Source organism: Scyliorhinus torazame, chromosome 19 (assembly GCF_047496885.1).
Source record: "Scyliorhinus torazame isolate Kashiwa2021f chromosome 19, sScyTor2.1, whole genome shotgun sequence".
Classification (NCBI taxonomy): Eukaryota; Metazoa; Chordata; class Chondrichthyes; order Carcharhiniformes; family Scyliorhinidae; genus Scyliorhinus; species Scyliorhinus torazame.
This window is the reverse complement of record NC_092725.1, coordinates 93,755,856-93,776,104: the sequence shown is the minus strand read 5'-3', so window position 1 is coordinate 93,776,104 and position 20,249 is coordinate 93,755,856. Positions and strand designations below refer to the sequence as shown.

The window sequence follows — 20,249 nt, the reverse complement described above, 5'->3', positions numbered from 1 at the left end:
AAGTTCCACCAACATCTGCTCTGTGTTATCTGGCCTCTAGTCCTGTCATTCCAGCCATTAGATAGTGAGCCTTGCCCCCTCTATATTGTACCTTTTGTTTCCATCCACTGACATCGCTCTAAATAAGGTAAGGACACAGAATGGAATATTTCTGTTGAAATGCAATGGATATGTTGTGGTGCACAGTGTGATGGAGCACCGAGTTCTGAAGTGCTTTCCTCGATGTGTGCTTTGATTTGGAAATGTTAAGCTGAAGATTTGGAAACTGTTATGAATGTGATGGTCCCTTGCTTGGTTCTGGCATGGATATCACCCCACACGTTGGAAGTTGCAGCGTTTATACTGTACTGCATGCATCGGAGCACCTGTGGGACAGCACTTGCTTAGAAGTGAATTGGTCACTGAGTTAGCTGAACCTATGAGCACGTACTGAGGTAAATAAACTTGTGGCAAAAATGAATGACAAGCGATGCTGCATTGGACTCTCTTCATGGTTTCCACTCTAAGACTCAACATGCTTGCTAATAAATTCTAATGAACATGTGTGTGCCTGTGCTAAACCTCTGGAACTGTAGCAGGTCCAAAGTTCATTATTACTGTAAGGCTTTATGCAAGCTTCCTTGTATACTCTAGGTAAGTTTAAGTATTGGTGTAATCTAAACAGTACTAGTAATTTAGACAATGGTGTCAATAATAGACTTGTTGACCATGTGCTTTGAATCAACAATGCTGTTACAAGGAATGCTTCAATTAATATGAAAGATCCCAAACAGGTTTTACAGGAACCAGTTCAATCTGGGGAATATAGCATATTAATGTACCTATTTAGATTTGTTTTAAACTGGAACACAAATGATCCTTGTAAAAGTTTGATCTGTGAAGGATTAAAGTCCCCAAATTAAGACGTTTTATATGATAATAAAAGGAGGAGGTTGTGTTCGAGTCGACAGTTTATTACAACTAAATGGATTAGTTACGATGAACGAGTCACTGGTGGAAGGTAGATCTAGTTGAGATGTCAGGCATTGGTTCTTTCCCTGGGGAATAATGAATCTCTGGAAGAGGCTGTCGTCTTGTGTAGTGAACACATATGGGAGGTCATCACCTTTTACAGGAGGAAGAAATCCTGAACACTAATCAGGATCACCACCATCTCCTGGACTAGTTTCCAATGCCGAAGACATTTTGGAGAGAAATTTCACAGATTTGTTTTTCAACACAAATTAGCCAGGATTTTTATCTGGTTATTCTCTTCCCCCATATAGTTTTGTCTAGATTAGTGAGTGGACAATGTTATGATGTATAAAGTACCACAACTGTGGGGAACAGACGTGGGACTTTATCTGTTGTCATTGTGTAGGTATTCATAAATCCTTTATCTGTCATCATTGTGTAGGTATTCATAAATCCTAGTGCCAGTTTGCAATTAATGGGGGCCCATATTTGGGCATAGGAGTCAACTTTCTCAGTTTACAATTCTCCTTATTTTCCCATCAGTCTGTGACCTATTTTGGGAGTGAGGATAAGGCTGTAACACTATAGAGTCCATTATGTGGCACAATCTGGGAATAGGATTATAACAATACTGACTGAGTCATTTGCATCATTAGCTTAATATAAGTTCTGGGTGGCATGGTGGAGCAGTGGTTAGCACTGATGGCTCATGGCGCCGAGGATCCGGGTTCGATCCCGGTCCTGGGTCACTGTCGTTGTGGAGTTTGTACATTCTCCCCGTGCCTGCGTGGGTCTCACCACCACAACCCAAAGATGTGCAGGGTACGTGGATTGGCCATGCTAAATTGCCCCTTAATTGGAAAAATTAAAAGAAAATTTGATATAATTCCTTGAGTAAGGGGCTTTGGCCACTGTGAAGGACAGCTTTCCCTCAGGGATAAGTGGGCACAGTCCACTTACATGTTACGTCAACTCCCTCACATCACTGAGAACCAATTTCATGTACACCTAATTCCTTCCAATGCCAACATACAGAATTGTTGGAATATCTTTTTGAAAGTCTCTAACTGCGGGCAGGGGAAATAAAGGGACCGTGAAGCAATCGTGAGTACTTTGTTTAATGTCCAAGGAGCAAGGCCAGTGTATAGACGGAGTTAAGATACAAATCAGCCATGAGCTCAGTGAATGGTGGAACAGGCTCTCGGGGTTGATCTCGGGATCTTGTTCCTAGTTGTACTAATGATGAGTTGATACCGCACAAAGTGAACATCTAATTTTAATGCTTCCAAAATGTTTTAGTTATTATCAATATGGGCAGGAGGGCTGGCACCAATATCCAGAGCGAACTCACAGCCTTCTGAAACATGCTCTCTCTGGGTAAAGCTTCCTTCTGGGAGGATCCTTGCAAAAAATTCTTCCTTAAAGATAATTACAGTACTTCCTCGTGCTTCATGTCCACTGACTTTCCAGAGGTTTGTACTTCAGTATCTCCACTAACTGACAAATACAATTTGTCCCTGGCTTCTCTTGATTACAATTGCATGCTTTAACCAAAATCTCCACTTATTCCTTAACTTACTGCCTGAATGCATTATTCTCCTGGGCAGTTGTACTTTCTGCTTGCTGCATCTGTTCATATTTCATGTTCGTCAATTGTTCTGTAGAATCACGCTGCTCTGTTTAATAATGAAACTGTAGCATCTTGTTTCCATGCTCATGTGTTCTGACTTTTCAATGCTGCAAGTGTCTCACTGCTTATCTCTTTTTCTCCTTAGTTTCGCAGTAAGGATTTGTGATTTATATATGTTCATCCAGGTAAGCTTTCATATGAACCAAAGCATATGAAGCTTATGAATTACCTCATTGCCATACTTAGTCTGATTTTCCTCTTGTTCAAGCAAAGCAGGGTGCAGTGTTCTGAAGTGTGATAGAGATTTCCCAAGGGCAAAAACCTGCCTTTATGGTTGTAAAATCACATGTTTCCTCATCATAAGTCCCGAAATGTAAATTGTAGAGGAGTCCTGTTGCCAAAGTTCTCCTATAACAAACCAATTCCAAATTTATCCCTACCTGTTTCAGACTAAAGGCCATCTCAACTTTCACAGACAATGATAGCAATGTATTAAACCTGGACTACTAGCACTAAAAACCAGTGGGTGGATAATAAAATAATAAAAAGGCTAATGGAATTTTTACCTCCTTCATAAGAGTACTAGAGTTCAAAAAGGGAAAAGCTATGCTTCAGTTATATAAATCTCTGGCCAGACCCCAACCTGAGCAACTCTGGAGGGATATATTGGCCTTGGAGGCACTGCAGAGCAGAGTCACCAGAATCATATCGGATCTTAAAGGGTCAAATTATCAGGACACGCTGTATAGACTGGGCTAGTATTCCTTTGAATGTGGATATGAAGGGGTGATCCAATTGAGTTTATGATGATTTGATCTGGTAGATAGAAAGAAACTACTTCCTCTGGTGGGGTAAAGAACAGAAGGGGAACATAACCTTAAAATTAGAACTAGCCCATTCGAGGGTAATGTCAGAAAGTACTTCTTCATTTTAATGGAAATCATAGAATCTCTATAGTGCAGAAGGAGGCCATTTGGGTCATCGAGTCTACACTGACACTCCGAAAGAGCACCCTACCTGTGCCCACTCCCCTGCCCCATCCTGGTAACCCCACCTAACGTTGGGCACTTAGGGACAATTGATCATGGCCAATCCACCTAACCTGCACATCTTTAGGCTGTGGGAGGAAACCGGAGCAAACCCACCGCTGACACGGGGAGAATGTGCAAACTCCACACAGACAGTCACCCGAGGCCGGAATTGAACCTGGGACCCTGGAGCTGTGAGGCAACAGTGCTAACCACTGTGCCAACAAAATGTGGAACACTCTCCCAGATAGCTCTCAAATGAGAATTATAAAATTGAGATATATATTTGAAATAAGTAATGTGGAAGCAAAGTAAAGTTAGCTGGAGTTAAGATACAAATCAGCCATGATCTAATTGATTATTTAATCAGGCTCAATGGGCTGAATGGCCTCCTTCTTCTCTCCTGTTCCCCGGGTGAGAACAATGGCAACTTAAATTTCCACTGCTGAATGTTAATTTTGTTTTACACCAAGGTCTGGAAACACTGCTCAGTGTTCTACCTTGACCAAGACAGCAGTCAATTTTGCAAAAGGAAGGCTTATTTCACAATGCAGCCTTCCAAAGAGAGCCCACTCTCCATGAGGAGGAACTTGTCCTTTTTTGGGTTGTTATTCTTTCATTGAATCATGCAGCAGGAGACTATTCAGCCCATACCTAGGTGAGTCTCTCAAAGAACCATTCGCTCAGTCCCATTTACCTTTTTGGGAGGTTGGATGAGCTGGGAGTGCCAGCTGTTTATTTCCTTACATCCAGATGTTGTTGCAAAGAAACAATTTTTAAAAACGGTTTGCCAAATATTTATTTTATGGAGATCAACTCTTGGTTGATCTTATTCACAAATGCCAAAAAGTTAAAATGTGTTGCTTTGCCAGATCATGCGTTGGTTATACAAGACGCCAATGCATGGTGACTTAGCACCCCATTTTATAGTCAATAGGAATCCCAGTAATCACATGGGGCTCTTGGCCAGAAGCGAATATCTCTATTTGCACCCATTTGTTGGCACTTAACATTGGCTTAAGTAGTAACTGCACCTGTGAATTGAGAGGAGAATTGGTTAAACTGTGTTACATTATTGAGTATGGCCAGTCCATCATTGTCACAGCTAATGAGGTAACCAATGATGGAGCGAGGTGACATTGTAATATCATCATCTACATCATCCTTTTAACATTTCATTGGAACTAATATCAATCATTAGCACTTTTAGCTTAACTTAAACAACATGGAATCTATGCATAACTGACAGGAATTGGACTCCGATGTTTTGCAGTTCTTAGTATATGGTGAATTTGTTTATTCATTTTGTTCAAAACTCATTATTCAAATACATGGGAAAGCAGAAGAAAAATTATTCTGTACATTGACCTGAGCTTTCTTTCCTCTACATCATTAAATGTAATTAGAAACCTTATACAAGGTGCACACTCCCTCTCCATGTATCTGTTGCCATAATGATTGGTCAAGCTTTTCATAGATCCTGGAATGATACAGACAGCATTCAGCCCATGGTGCCTTTGAAAGAGCAATCCAATTAGTCCCACAACTCTGCAAATTTTCCCCTTCAGGTACTTACCCAATTTCCCTTTGAAGGTTATTATTGAATCTGCTTCCACTGACCTTTCAGACAGCACGTTCCAGATCACAACAACTCGCTGTGTAAAAAAACAAAATCTCGTTTTGCGTCTGGTTCTCATCAATCTGTGTCCCTCTGGCTGCTGACCCTCCAGCCACTGGGAAATGGTTTCTCCCAATTCACTCTATCACATGGTGCAGATGGACGACAGTGGTTCAAGAAGGGACTCATCAGCACTTTCTCAAGAGGAATTGGGAATGTACAACAAATGCTGCCCTTGTCAGGGTCACTTGAATACCATGAAATAAAAGGCTATGGGCGGGATTCTCCCAGCTCCGCGCCAGGCCGGGGAATCCTCGCAACCGTGCCACACCGCCCCGATGGCGGGACGCAATCCTCTGGGGAGCGGAGAATCGGCACCTTTGGCGCGGCGCCGGTTACGGGCCGCTCTAGGCAGCCAGGCCGCCGATTCTCTGGCCCGGATGGGAACTCTGCGCGCAGGGACAGGTCGCGGCCTGTGGAGGTGGGGGGGGGCCTCCGATGGGGCCTGGACTGCGATTGGGGCCCACCAATCGGCGGACCAGCCTCTCGCTCCCCGGGCCTATTTTCTTACGTGCCGGCCCCTGAACTCCCACGCATGTCCTCGTTGACACCTGCATCACTGCGCATGCGCGGGTTACGCGGCGCACAGTTTGCTCCAGGTGGGAGTTTGGAGCGGCATGAACCGCTCCAGCCGCATGCTGGCCCCCTGTGGGGGCCAGAATTTGTACTCCCAGCGGCCCGTTCCCGATGGCGTGGACACTCTGCCGCTGAATGGGAGAATCCCGCCCCATAACTCCCTTGGAGTGGCAATCAGTGTTGGATTGTCACTCTGTACCCAATACGTACGGGGTTATTCTTCCAAACTTGTGTCTACTGACCTTTCAACTCAGGCCGAGCGAGATCCAGCTTGTCCTTGTGGCCCGGCATCAAGGTCCAGCTCCCTTGGATTGAAGGAGCACACCCTCCTGTGGTGCGTCAATAGCTGCTATAAACCCGACAGGTTTAAATGTCCATTGAGATAGACATGCTAGATACAATGTTCGGGGGATTGGAGGTCTGGGAGTTGGATCGGACAGTGATGGGGGGATCGGACATGGGAGGGGGGGGCATGTGGGGGAGGTGGGGTCAGTTCGGTATGATGGGGGGTTCAGATTGGGTCAGCGCGGGTCAGTTCGGGGGAGGGGTCGAGTCAGGGGTGTGGTCGGACCTCAGAGGGTGTGGGGGAGGAGTCCTGTGCGGGTGATGGTGAATTGCATGTGGGGTTGATGGAGGGTTAATACTGTTGAGAGGGTGGATAGCCAGAGAAGGCTTGGGGAGTCCACTGAAAGGGTTTTGGGTTTGGGAGGAGCCCTGTGGGGGAGGGAGGGAGGCGGGGTGACGTCAGTCTGTGTCCTTACAAAAGTTATCCATGGGTTAGAAGCGGTTCTAATTCTTCTAACTTTTCCTGATCAACTGTTGTTGAAACCTTGTTGGAAGCATCTCTGGTTTTGCGATTTAATTCAAATTTTCAGATGGTTCCCAGTGCAGGACAATTGTCCAGAGGCAGTTTGCCGTGAAAATCCTGGGAAGTTCTGAGAGGGATTCCCAAGCGCATCTTTGGGGTGACCCCAAATTCCAACCCTGGGGAACTCGCAACTTACGGCCCAATAATTAAAAACAACTCTCTATCATGATTCTGCGTAATTTTGAACATCTCTATTAAATAGCCCCTTCACCTTTTGTGGCTGACACTTGCTGCTGTAAATTGTTATGTCAACTGCAATCCAGCTGCAAACTCTGGCCATACATTGACTCTGTGGAGTGGATGAGTGGAAGCATCTTTCCCAACTCTGTAAAAGTGACTAGCACTTCAAATCTGTGAAGTGTTTTCACCACACTGAAGTGCAGAGGAGCTCATAGCTCTGTTCCCTTGAGTTAATGCTAGGGTTGCCAACCCGCCAGGATTGGCCTGGAGCCTCAAGGGATTAAACAAACAAACAAAGAACAAAGAAATGTACAGCACAGGAACAGGCCCTTCGGCCCTCCAAGCCCGTGCCGACCATGCTGCCCGACTAAACTACAATCTTCTACACTTCCTGGGTCCGTATCCCTCTATTCCCATCCTATTCATGTATTTGTCAAGATGCCCCTTAAATGTCACTATCGTTGCTGTTTCCATCACCCCCTCCGGTAGCAAGTTCCAGGCACCCACTACCCTCTGTGTAAAGAACTTGCCTCGTACATCTACTCTAAACCTTGCCCCTCACACCTTAAACCTATGTCCCCTAGTAACTGACCCCTCTACCCTGGGGAAAAGCCTCTGACTATCCACTCTGTCTATGCCCCTCATAATTTTGTAGACCTCTATCAGGTCGCCCCTCAACCTCCTTCGTTCCAGTGAGAACAAACCGAGTTTATTCAACCGCTCCTCATAGCTAATGCCCTCCATATCAGGCAACATTCTGGTAAATCTCTTCTGCACCCTCTCTAAAGCCTCCACATCCTTCTGGTAGTGTGGCGACCAGAATTGAACACTATACTCCAAGTGTGGCCTAACTAAGGTTCTATACAGCTGCAACATGACTTGACAATTCTTATACTCAATGCCCCGGCCAATGAAGGCAAGCATGCCGTATGTCTTCTTGACTACCTTCTCCACCTGTGTTGCCCCTTTCAGTGACCTGTGGACCTGTACTCCTAGATCTCTTTGACTTTCAATACTCTTGAGGGTTCTACCATTCACTGTATATTCCCTACCTGCATTAGACCTTCCAAAATGCATTACTTCACATTTGTCCGGATTAAACTCCATCTGCCATCTCTCCGCCCAAGTCTCCAAACAATCTAAATCCTGCTGTATCCTCTGACAGTCCTCATCGCTATCCACAATTCCACCAACCTTTGTGTCGTCTGCAAACTTACTAATCAGACCAGTTTCATTTTCCTCCAAATCATTTACATATACTACAAACAGCAAAGGTCCCAGCACTGATCCCTGTGGAACACCACTGGTCACAGCCCTCCAATTAGAAAAGCATCCTTCCATTGCTACTCTCTGCCTTCTATGACCTAGCCAGTTCTGTATCCACCTTGCCAGCTCACCCCTGATCCCGTGTGACTTCACCTTTTGTACTAGTCTACCATGAGGGACCTTGTCAAAGGCCTTACTGAAGTCCATATAGACAACATCCACTGCACTACCTGCATCAATCATCTTAGTGACCTCCTCGAAAAACTCTATCAAGTTAGTGAGACACGACCTCCCCTTCACAAAACCATGCTGCCTCTCACTAATACGTCCATTTGCTTCCAAATGGGAGTAGATCCTGTCTCGAAGAATTCTCTCCAGTAATTTCCCTACCACTGAAGTAAGGCTCACCGGCCTGTAGTTCCCTGGATTATCCTTGCTACCCTTCTTAAACAGAGGAACAACATTGGCTATTCGCCAGTCCTCCGGGACATCACCTGAAGACAGTGAGGATCCAAAGATTTCTGTCAAGGCCACAGCAATTTCCTCTCCAGCCTCCTTCAGTATTCTGGGGTAGATCCCATCAGGCCCTGGGGACTTATCTACCTTAATATTTTTTAAGACACCCAACACCTCGTCTTTTTGGATCTCAATGTGACCCAAGCTATCTACACACCCTTCCCCAGACTCAACATCTACCAATTTCTTCTCTTTGGTGAACACTGATGCAAAGTATTCATTTAGTACCTCGCCCATTTCCTCTGGCTCCACACATAGATTCCCTTGCCTATCCTTCAGTGGGCCAACCCTTTCCCTGGCTACCCTCTTGCTTTTTATGTATGTGTAAAAAGCCTTGGGATTTTCCTTAACCCTATTTGCCAATGACTTTTCGTGACCCCTTCTAGCCCTCCTGACTCCTTGCTTAAGTTCCTTCCTATTTTCCTTATATTCCACACAGGCTTTGTCTGTTCCCAGCCTTTTAGCCCTGACAAATGCCTCCTTTTTCTTTTTGACGAGGCCTACAATATCTCGTTATCCAAGGTTCCCGAAAATTGCCGTATTTATCCTTCTTCCTCACAGGAACATGCCGGTCCTGAATTCCTTTCAACTGACACTTGAAAGCCTCCCACATGTCAGATGTTGATTTGCCCTCAACATCCGCCCCCAATCTATGTTCTTCAGTTCCCACCTAATATTGTTATAATTAGCCTTCCCCAAATTTAGCACATTCATCCTAGGACCACTCTTATCCTTGTCCACCAGCACTTTAAAACTTACTGAATTGTGGTCACTGTTCCCGAAATGCTCCCCTACTGAAACATCTACCACCTGGCCGGGCTCATTCCCCAATACCAGGTCATGTACCGTCCCTTCCCTAGTTGGACTGTCCACATATTGTTTTAAGAAGCCCTCCTGGATGCTCCTTACAAACTCCGCCCCGTCTAAGCCCCTGGCACTAAGTGAATCCCAGTCAATATTGGGGAAGTTGAAGTCTCCCATCACCACAACCCTGTTGTTTTTACTCTTTTCCAAAATCTGTCTACCTATCTGCTCCTCTATCTCCCGCTGGCTGTTGGGAGGCCTGTAGTAAATCCCCAACATTGTGACTGCACCCTTCTTATTCCTGATCTCTACCCATATAGCCTCACTGCCCTCTGAGGTGTCCTCCCACAGTACAGCTGTGATATTCTCCCTAACCAGTAGCGCAACTCCGCCACCCCTTTTACATCCCCCTCTATCCCGCCTGAAACATCTAAATCCTGGAACGTTTAGCTGCCAATCCTGCCCTTCCCTCAACCAGGTCTCTGTAATGGCAACAACATTATAGTTCCAAGTACTAATCCAAGCTCTAAGTTCATCTGCCTTGCCCGTAATACTTCTTGCATTAAAACATATGCACTTCAGGCCACCAGACCCGCTGTGTTCAGCAACTTCTCCCTGTCTGCTCTGCCTCAGAGCCCCACTGTCCCTATTCCCTAGTTCTCCCTCAATGCTCTCACCTTCTGACCTATTGCTCCCGTGCCCACCCCCCTGCCATACTAGTTTAAACCCTCCCGTGTGACACTAGCAAACCTCGCGGCCAGGATATTTATGCCTCTCCAGTTTAGATGCAACCCGTCCTTATATAGGTCACACCTGCCCCGGAAGAGCTCCCAGTGGTCCAGATACAACCCTAGAGGTCCTGTCTTTTAACTTTCTGCCTAGCTCCCTGAACTCCTGCTGCAGGACCTCATGCCCCTTCCTGCCTATGTCGTTAGTACCAATATGTACAACGACCTCTGCCAGTTTACCCTCCCCCTTCAGGATGCCCTCTACCCGTTCGGAGACATCCTGGACCCTGGCATCAGGGAGGCAACATACCATCCTGGAGTCTCTTTCACGTCCACAGAAGCGCCTATCTGTGCCCCTGACTATAGAGTCCCCTATTACTATTGCTCTTCTGCGCTTTGACCCTCCCTTCTGAACATCAGAGCCAGCCATGGTGCCACTGCTCTGGCTGCTGCTGTTTTCCCCTGATAGGCTATCCCCCCCAACAGTATCCAAAGGGGTATACCTGTTCAAGAGGGGGACAAACACAGGGGATTCCTGCACTGACTGCCTGCCCTTTCTGGTGGTCACCCATTTCTCTGCCTGCACCTTGGGTGTGACCACATTTATATAACTGCGATATATGACGCTTTCCGCCACCTGCATGCTCCTAAGTGCATCCAATTGCTGCTCCAACCGAACCATGCGGTCTGTGAGGAGCTCCAGTTGGGTGCACTTTCTGCAGATGAAGACATCCGGGACGCTGGAAGCCTCCCGGACCTGCCACATCTCACCCTCTAACTGACATTGCGTCAATTAATTAAAATTAAAAGTTTTTTTAAAAATTTATATTTATATGTTTTATTTTTTTTTAAAGTTACTGTTAACTATCTGTTTCCTAGCACTAGATTTCTAATATAAATGCGAAAGCTAAATATAGTACTCAAGATCAACCTCCAGACATTAAAAATGATTGTTTATTTTGTCATTTTCTTTGAGCATTTCATCTTTATTGAAAATGGGGAAACTGCTGTTTGTCTGACAGACAATGAGTCTTTTTGCTTTCCATTTGGCCTTGGAAGGCAGTGCGTCACAAGGATCTGTGTGTTGGCCAACTAATGGCTGGTGCGTGAGTGAAGTCATGTGATGAAACCTCCAGAAATACATTTAAAAGTTGGCAACTTTACTTAATGCACAATTAAATTCTAGGTTCTATGGCTAGAAGTTTACATGATGACCCTTGACCTGAACTTATGTGATATCGCCCAAGAAGATGTTAGATGAGCATCATGGTGCACACAAATGATAACACGGCCAATGGACGTGCACAGGAGTCGGGAACGTGCCCACCGACACTTAAAAGACCAATTATGGTCATTTATTCCCCGATTCAGTGCAATTTTACATTGCCCACAATTTATTGCTCTCGCACAGACAACACTGGTAGGTGGTCAACATGTTTCCTTTGTCATCCAAGGGAAAAAGGCATCTGGAGCAAAGGCGCTGCCTGTTTAGATTAGAGATTTCTGATTGGAAATCTACGTGATTTGAGGGGTTTCTCTGTGATTTATGATGCACTCCAAGATGGATGTCTTTCTTTTGGAATGCTTTTTTAGGGGGTAGAAGGGTCTGCAGAAGATAACACCACCCTGCAACCAGAGTGTACAGGCAGCATTCCAAATTCCTCAACATATCCGAGGTCCAGTACTGAGAGAGGCTCCTCTTCTCCATTGACACTGTCACCACCATCTGCAAGGTGAATGGGCCGAAGATCACCTCCAACAGCGTGGGTGTACACCTTATGCCTGTGTCTTTGAAAGTCACAGCAGCACTCAATTTCTACGTCTTCAGTTCTTTCCAGGGGTCAGTGGGGGATATGTCCACAGTTATGTCAAGCTCATAGCTGACGGTCTCTCAGATGGGCCATGATATTCACCCATTACCAGACCATCGAGGACAGCCAAGCTGAGAAAGCCAGAGGTGTACAGTAATTGGAGACTTTCCCATGTCCAGGGTGCCATTGGCTGCATCATCAAGGCCATCAAGCTACTGGTGAACCAGGAGTTCTCACGAACAGAAAATACTTCCATTCATTGGACATTCAAATCTTCTATGGCTACAAGACACAGATCTTGCAAGTCTGTCCATTTACCCTGACACCTCACATGATGCTTGCATCCTGTGACACTCACAGTTGCCAAGGCTGTTCTTCATCCTGCTCATTCGGATGGATGGCTCCTAGGTGACAAGGGCTATCCCCAGAAAAGGTGGCTCAGGTCCCTCTCCGGCAATTAATAACAAAGGTGGAGGAGAGGTAAAACAGGAGTCATGCCTCCACCAGGGCAGTAATAGAGAGGACCATTGGGCTGCTGAAGATGTGCTTCAGATGCCTGGAATAATCATGGATATCATTGCAATAGTGTCCAGAACGCGTGTTGTTTATTGTCATTGTGCACTGCACTTCACACACTCTGGCCCTTGCAAGGCAGGACCCACTTTAAGCAGAGAATCATGAAGCAGCTCCAGATGCCAAGGAGGATGATTCTACTGATGGGTCTGATGAAGATCCTAGGGAGGCACAAGGTGAGGACCTGAAGGCAAATGTCCGAAATCATCAGGGACACCTGAGGAACCTTGATGAGGAGGGGCCACCTTAGTTGCCAAGACATCGATTTAGAGATCATGCCAAAGGCACTGCCTTCTTACAAGACATCTGTAATGGGCGATCAGACGGAGAATCCCTGTTTACGACCGAATCGGGGGAGACGCCTGTTTTCGGATGCCCCCTTCAGAACGGCATCATCGAGGAGTATGCCGCACGCCATTGGGAGGGCCTCAGGACATTGCCTGAAGGCCCTTCCCCGATGCTCCACCCCCGAAGGGCCGAGTTCCTGACGGCACAATACACGTATGCTCTCAGTTTTCGGGAACCCGGCATGGTGGCTGCAGACTGTGTCCAGCGCCGCCACAGTCGAGGCGGGGGGGGGGGTTGGTGGTGGAGCCGTGCTGCTGGCCAGGGGGGCTTCAGCGAGGGCTGGGGGGTGGCGTGGGGGTGTCCAGGGAGGCACTATCTGGCAGATCGGATCCGCGCGTGGCCGGTGCCATGTAGTACGGTGCAACCGCTACAAGTCGTCGCATGTGCAGCCACAGACCCGGCAATTCTCCAGCTGTTTATATCAGAAAGGCAGTGCGTTTTACATGGCACGGCTGCTAGTCCCTCGCCGGTCGGCGCATCGGTGCGGGGGAGGCGGCAACCTTTTTGCCATAAAACCAGACACTTCCTCCGGTCATAGCCTCAAAATCGGAGAATTCAGTCCCATGTGTCACATCCATCTCTCACAGGAGGTCCCTCCAGCCTGTGTGAGGGCTTGCAAGTCCGAGGCAACTCCATGAACCCCTCATTCTGTTTCTGGAGCTACCTCTCCATGAGAGTTGTCACTCTGTCAATGGAGGAGGCTGTGTGTGCGGTTCCTAGGATCAATGCAGTGTTCACACTCCACATGGACTCCACCATGACAGAGACCATAGCACACAGATCCTCGGGGACCTCCACCATGTCTCCCCACACATCCCACTGGACAAATAGCATCCGTCAGCTGATTGAGAACTCCAGAAGCTGTGGACTCAGTATGGTCCTGATCTCCTGTAGTCCTCCGGCTCCCAGCACCAGATGCACTCTCTGCCTCCGCCAGCGCCTGGTGCAAGCAGGCCATGCCCTCCCCATTGTGCACTACCACCTGGCCTGATGGCCTAATGCACACTGATGTGCTTGTATCTGTGCTGGTGTCTGTTAGCAAGAGAGGGTGTGACGAGAGTGCAGTTGTCAGTGTTTCCTCTCTGGGGTTAAAGGGGGGGGTTCTTGGGGTCCCTGTAATCTCTTGCGGATGGCAAATCTGCAGTATGTCAGCACATTCAATCATCACAGTCAATGTGCTTGCTAGGCAGGCTGATGAGATCAATGGCAAACTGCAAATTGGCACCATCTTGATTGAGGGATTAATGGGCACTGCTGCGTTGATATTTCCATTTCAGATGAGAAGATCCTGTGATGTTTGCACTCCCTGTCATTCTCATATCTGTGCACTGAACTCTTACCTTCCTCCAAGACATCTGGCTCACCATGACTGGTTGGAAGAGCTCCATGGTGGCCTCTGAGCTCGGGAGCATCCATGTCGTAGTGGCTGAGAACGAGGAGATTGGAATCCCCAGAGGCCATTCTTCAGTACTCCAGCACAGTATCGCTTCTCTCCTGAAAGGGAAGAACCGATTTCATCATTGGTGCTCCCTCTCCCTGAAGCACCATTCCAGCCTGGACTACCATCCCTGAGAACCAGGTTGTGGAAGCATGGCCACTTCACCCTTCAATGCACTCAGGCCAAGCATTCAGAGACCTCTCAGCTTTGGCCGGCGCAGGTTTGATGCCAATTGGCACACGCACTGTTACATCCCTGAGGGTGATGAGGAATAGCCACTCAAATACATATCTCCACGCAGTTCCACACAGATGACATTTTTCTTCCCAATTTATTCATCTCAACCTGCTCTACTGACCAGATCGATTTTCGAAAATAAGAAACCATATCCTTCAAAGACACAAGGCCAGACGTGTCATTTGGCAGCATGAGGAGAGAAATGCTTGACCTGTTTGTGAGGCAATCTTCCATCCGATATTTTAATAGAGCTAATTAACCTGTTCAAAATAAATTGATTAGTGTGACCTCCGGTATATCCACTCCTTCCATCACCAGCACACTAGTTCCAATAACTACTGTCTATAGGATGCATCGCATCAAACATCAGGGTAACAGCATTTCTCAGCCCTGCGACCTCCATCACAGCGAGAAACAATGGCATGGTAACACCATCACCTCCAAGTTCCAAATCCTCATCCAGTCCACACTCCAAAATCACACAGCATCCTGTCTTAGAACTGTGTCACTGTTCCTTCACTGTCACTGGGTCAAAACCCTGAAATTCCCTCCTGAACAGCACTGTGGGTGTACCTACATCACATGGAAAGTGGCTCTCCACCACCTTCCCAAGGGCAATTAGGAATAGGCAAAATGCTTGCATCCCCAGGACAAATGTTGAAAATAAGCTAACGCTCCAATTAAAATAATACACAGGAATCCCAAACAATAGCTGCCGCATCAATTTATAGCCTATAGTTGCTAAATATAACACCCATTAAAATGAATCTTGCCATAGAAAATATGTATCAGTTCAACTAAAACTCCTGTGTTGGAGTACTTTGAATATATCTATACATTAATATATTAAAACTGGCTGAACCCCGTCTGAGTCTGAAGTTTGTGGGTTCAAATCCCTGCACCAGAGACTTGGGCACATAATCCAAGCTGACACCCCCAATGCAGTACTGAGGGAGTGGTGCATTGTCAGAGGTGCTGTCTTTCAGCTGAGATGTTAAACTGATGATTATCTGGTCATTACCTCATGGCTGTTTGTAGGACTAAGCAGGCTGCAGCATTCTCTACATTACAACAGTGACTACACTTCAGAAATACTTAATTTGCTGTGAAGCACTTGGCGATGTACTGAGGATGTGCAAGTTGCTATATAAATGCAAGTTCTTTCCTGTCCACGTCTGTACCACAAATTCCTCACCCAATTCCTAATTGTTCTCCCATACCAAACCATCCGATTAAAAATATGACCACCATTGGAAAATTATTCGAGGTTAAGTAGTAAATCTCATGGATTTACTTATCAGTAAGTTTTGATCAAATCCTTTTGTGATGAAGTTTATAATCGCTATAATTTACGGGATGTGGGCGTCGCTGGTTAGGCCAGCATTTATTGCCTTTCAGAAGGTGGTGGTGAGCTGCCTTCTTGAACCGCTGCAGCCCTTGAGATGTAGGTATACCCACTGTGCTGTTAGGGAGGGAGTTCCAGGATTTTGACTCAGCGACAGTGAAGCAACGGCAATACATTTCTAAGTCAGGGTGGTGAATGACTTGCAGGGCAACCTCCAGAGGGGTTCCCAGGTATCTGCTGCTCTTGTCCTTCTAGATGGTAGTGGTCGTGGGTTTGGAAGGTGCTGCCTAAGGAACCTTGGTGAGCTACTGCAGTGCATCTTGGAGATAGTACACACGGCTGCCATTGTTTAATTTGATGAAAATCCGGTGAAGTTCAAATAATGGGAAAAAATTGTGTGAGTTTCTAAAACATTAAAATATTACAAAGGTGTTGGATTACAAAATAATTGTAACTCGCCCTTCAATGAAAGATTTTTCTTTAGAACTGGGGGAGAAAAAGTAAATAAGAGGGTTTGCTCTGAGAGGGAGTGATGAAGAGTGGCTGAGAGGAGGCTCTTATGGAGCATGAACACCATGATGGACCTGATGGGCCGAATGGCCAATTCCTGTGCTGCAAATAGTATGTAATTCTTTGGAAAATATGCATTGTTATTCTGAGCATCTTTGCCTTAACATTTCATTTTGGGGGATAATTTCTGAATAAACTATTTGCCACACATATCCCTGTCCATTATGGAAAGATTAATCCTTCTTTTCATATCATTTAGGTGGCCTTCCATTGCAGGAACTTTTGATGCAGGGAGTGCCTCTGACTATCATAGACTCATACAGGAACTTGAAGACTATTTTACCCCCAAAATAAGGGTGGTCATCGCAATGTGCAACGTAAATTGTGTTTGTTTCTGTTCTCAGATCAGAATGTGATTGTAGATTATTGTTAGAGTTTGACAACTGCTTTCCAATGTGCAGGCGATACCATTTTGCAATGTTCTGGGCTTGGAATTAACCTGAATGATCTATAAAGTTATTTGATGCTCTGAGCAGGGTTTGACCATATCAACGGCGACACACTTAACCAAAACTGGATGACTTCTTCTTGGGCGTAAGTTTGTTTGTACGTCTGTAACTTCTAATTGCAAATCAATGCAGCCATTAATACGATTCAAAACATCAGGTTGAGTGCTGATTATGAATGATTGTAAGTGAGATGTCATTGCAATGCCTCCACACCTATTCTCTATTCACTTCAATAGTCCAAAGTTACAGATTTTTCTCTACCTGATAATGTCACAATCCAAAAACCGTGCATTTGTGTTACATATTGGCAATCACTGATTTAAAAAAAATTAAATGTGAAGATTGGCACTGATGTTTGAGGAACTGTTTAACAAACCTGTTTATCCTGGCCCCTAGTTTGATATTTCTATGGTAATTTGTCGAAAAGGTTTTTGCTGTGCACACACCAGATTGGAGACCTCTGCCTCTGTTCAGTGAACTGTCAGTGGCTGACATTCACAAATCATGTTCTTATAATGTACCATTGCATTTCTTTAAAGAAATCAGATTACAAATGAGGAGACAGTTTACAAACTGCTGTAAAGTGCTGCGATATCTTTATTGCATGAAGATGTGCTTTAAAAATGCGAAATAAACAGCTTCACATTCGACATGCTGTCATTTCTTGTGTTGGTTGTATCTTGCAACAATTCCACTAAGGCAGATGGTGCACTAAGGCAGACTTTCACCTGCTCCTAGCTAGTAATTCCCAGAACAGGTTGCTAATCTGTCTCCAGGGGCTCCTAGTTTGAAGGGCACCACTCCACATCAGCATGGCTGACCAGGACTCTCCCACACTTACTGCTAGCCATTGGCGGGTTGGAAAAATTTACAGGTTGACACACAACCTGTTTGGCCATATTATGAAGGCACCTTCCTTGGCCAATAAGTCCTGGGGTAGGACTCAAACCCGGAGCTTATGGCTCAGAGGCAGGGACGCGACCCACTGCGCCAAAAGACCTCCTTCTTGCAACAATAGCAACTTGTATTTTTATAGCGCATTTATCAGGATAAAATGTCCCAAGGTGCTTCACAGTTATTGAGCAAATTTTGACACCAAGCCATTGGGCATGATTTAATTTTTTAAAAATCAGAGTCCGTTCTGAGCGGGTTTAGTGGGGTCATTGCTGGGAAGGACCCCACTATCTAATGGCACTTTGTTGCTATTTTGGTCCCTGGTGTGGAACCTCCCCTCAGGTGGCACTGCCAGGGTGCTGGGCTGGCAGTGCCAAGGTGCTCAGGTGGCACCAGCCATGTCAGGGTGCCAGGTTGGCATGAGGCCAACCACCCAAGGCTTTGAACCGCCTGGGAGACCCTCCCCCAAATGCTGTTCCGCCTGGTCCCCGTTTGTATACAGTCAGGAGGGAGTTGCCCTGGGAGTCCTAAACATCGACTCTGGACCCCATGAAGTCTCATGGCAACAGGTCAAAAGTCAACAGGAAAACCTCCTGCTGATTGCCACGTACTCCTGCCCCCCATCTCCCTCCCCAGCTGATGAATCAGTACTCCTCTGTGTTGAACACTACTTGGAGGAAGCACTGAGGATGTATTCTGGGTGGGGGACTCCAATATCCATCACCAAGATTGGCTCAGTAGTACCACCACCGTAGGAGCTAGCTGGGTCCCAAAGGACCTAGCTGCTAGGCTGGGACTGTGGCAAGTCGCAAGGAAACCAAAAAGAGGGAAATAAATACTTCACCTCATCCTCAGATGAGCTGCAGATGCATCTGTCCATGACAGTATCGGTATGAGTGACCACTGCACAGACCTTGTGGAGACAAAGTCCCATCTTCACATTGAGGATACCCTCCCTCATCACTCACCATCCTGACTTGCAAATATATCGCTGTTCCTTCACAGTCGGCGGGTTAAAATCCTGGAACTCGCTCCCTAACAACACTGGGTATAGCTAAACCTTAGGTCTGCAGCGGTTCAATGAGGCAGCTCACCACCATCACCCTCTGAAAAGCAACTAGGGATGGGCAATAAATGCTTGCCTAGCCAGCAATGCCTGCATCCTTTAAATGAATAAAATCAGAGGGGTTCAGGGACCTTAATGAGTTCAAAATGTCTTACCAATGCTACTATTCTCCTCCCATGTCCTTATGTTCCCTCCATTCCAATTCAGTGCCAATCCATCGCCCTCCTCCCACACAATCCTTGACCCCTTATAATCCTCCTCGTACAGCCACCACAGACCTCCTGCAGCATTTCAAGAAGGCGACCGATCACCACCTTTTCAAGGTCAATTAAGGATGTACATCAAGGGCAGAATCTTCCACTTCCACCAGCAGCGGGAATCGTGGCGGGAGTAACAGTGGGATTTGGTTGGAGATCAGTTTCCCAATGGCAGAAAATTAATTGAGAATCTTGTTCTCCCAATTTGACTGCTTGTTAAATGCGAACGCAGCAGAATCTTAATCCCTCTCCAAATTAAGCGCTCAGTCATTGGGAATTTACAACATTCAGCTTCACGACTATACATAAGTGGCATTCACCTGGGGAGGGAAACGTCTTCCTGGACATTCAGGTCAGTAGATGCTGCTTTTGCTTCATATTGTCTGGTAGCCAAAGCTGCGCCAAGGCTGCGAACAGGAGGCCGGTGATGGTTGGAAGTGGGGTGGAAGAGTGAAGCAGAGGCTAGACACAAGGATGCAGGCAAAGCAGGGAAGAGGAGGGGAGAGTGTCCAAGGAAGGGGAGCAGCATGGGTCCAGGGAAACGGAATGCGGAAGGTTGGATGTCTTAGAGGGCAAGATGGGTGGGGTCAATGGTAAGGTTTTTGTGGGGAGAACGCAGGGTATTGGTGGTAGGAAAGAACAGTCACAGTCAAAGGGGGAGTGGGATGTGGTAAGGTGGCAGGTTAGGTGTGTGGGTCTGACAGGTGAAGGTATCATCGGGTGAGTCACAGAGTAGAACAAGATGGGTGGCTCATGCAATGCAAGGGGGCAGGGTCAGGGTGGGCATGTGGATGGTAATGGGTGTAGGCTCTGAGGGGAGAGGAGGCATGTGGGTGTGGATTGTGGTAGGGTTCAGGGTAATGGGGGGAGGTTCAAGGGAGAAAGAGGGGAGAGGAATGGTGATATTGAGTGGGTCAAGTGTAATGCGGTGGAGGTTGGTGGGTGACAGGGGGAGGGTAGAAGGTGGTGGACTGAGTTTGAATGCAATATTTTTCCGAACTGACTTTGACGCCATAGACTGTCAGTAACAGAG

General features: G+C 46.5%; 1 protein-coding gene across 16 annotated transcripts in view; it reads left to right on the top strand.

The window, feature by feature from the left end:
- Window positions 1–17,649, top strand: part of mybpc1 (myosin binding protein C1) — a 203,378-nt gene extending 185,729 nt beyond the window's left edge. For 15 of the 16 annotated variants that reach the window (XM_072484804.1, XM_072484802.1, XM_072484799.1 and 12 more), the window contains one exon: window positions 16,750–17,649. In XM_072484804.1, the coding sequence (XP_072340905.1) occupies window positions 16,750–16,844 (95 nt within the window). In that variant the 3' untranslated portion in view covers window positions 16,845–17,649. Of the gene's footprint in view, window positions 1–2,729; window positions 2,770–16,749 lie in introns of all 16 variants that reach the window. The other variant, XM_072484795.1, reaches the window with a different exon arrangement.
- Window positions 17,650–20,249: the final 2,600 nt, after the last annotated feature.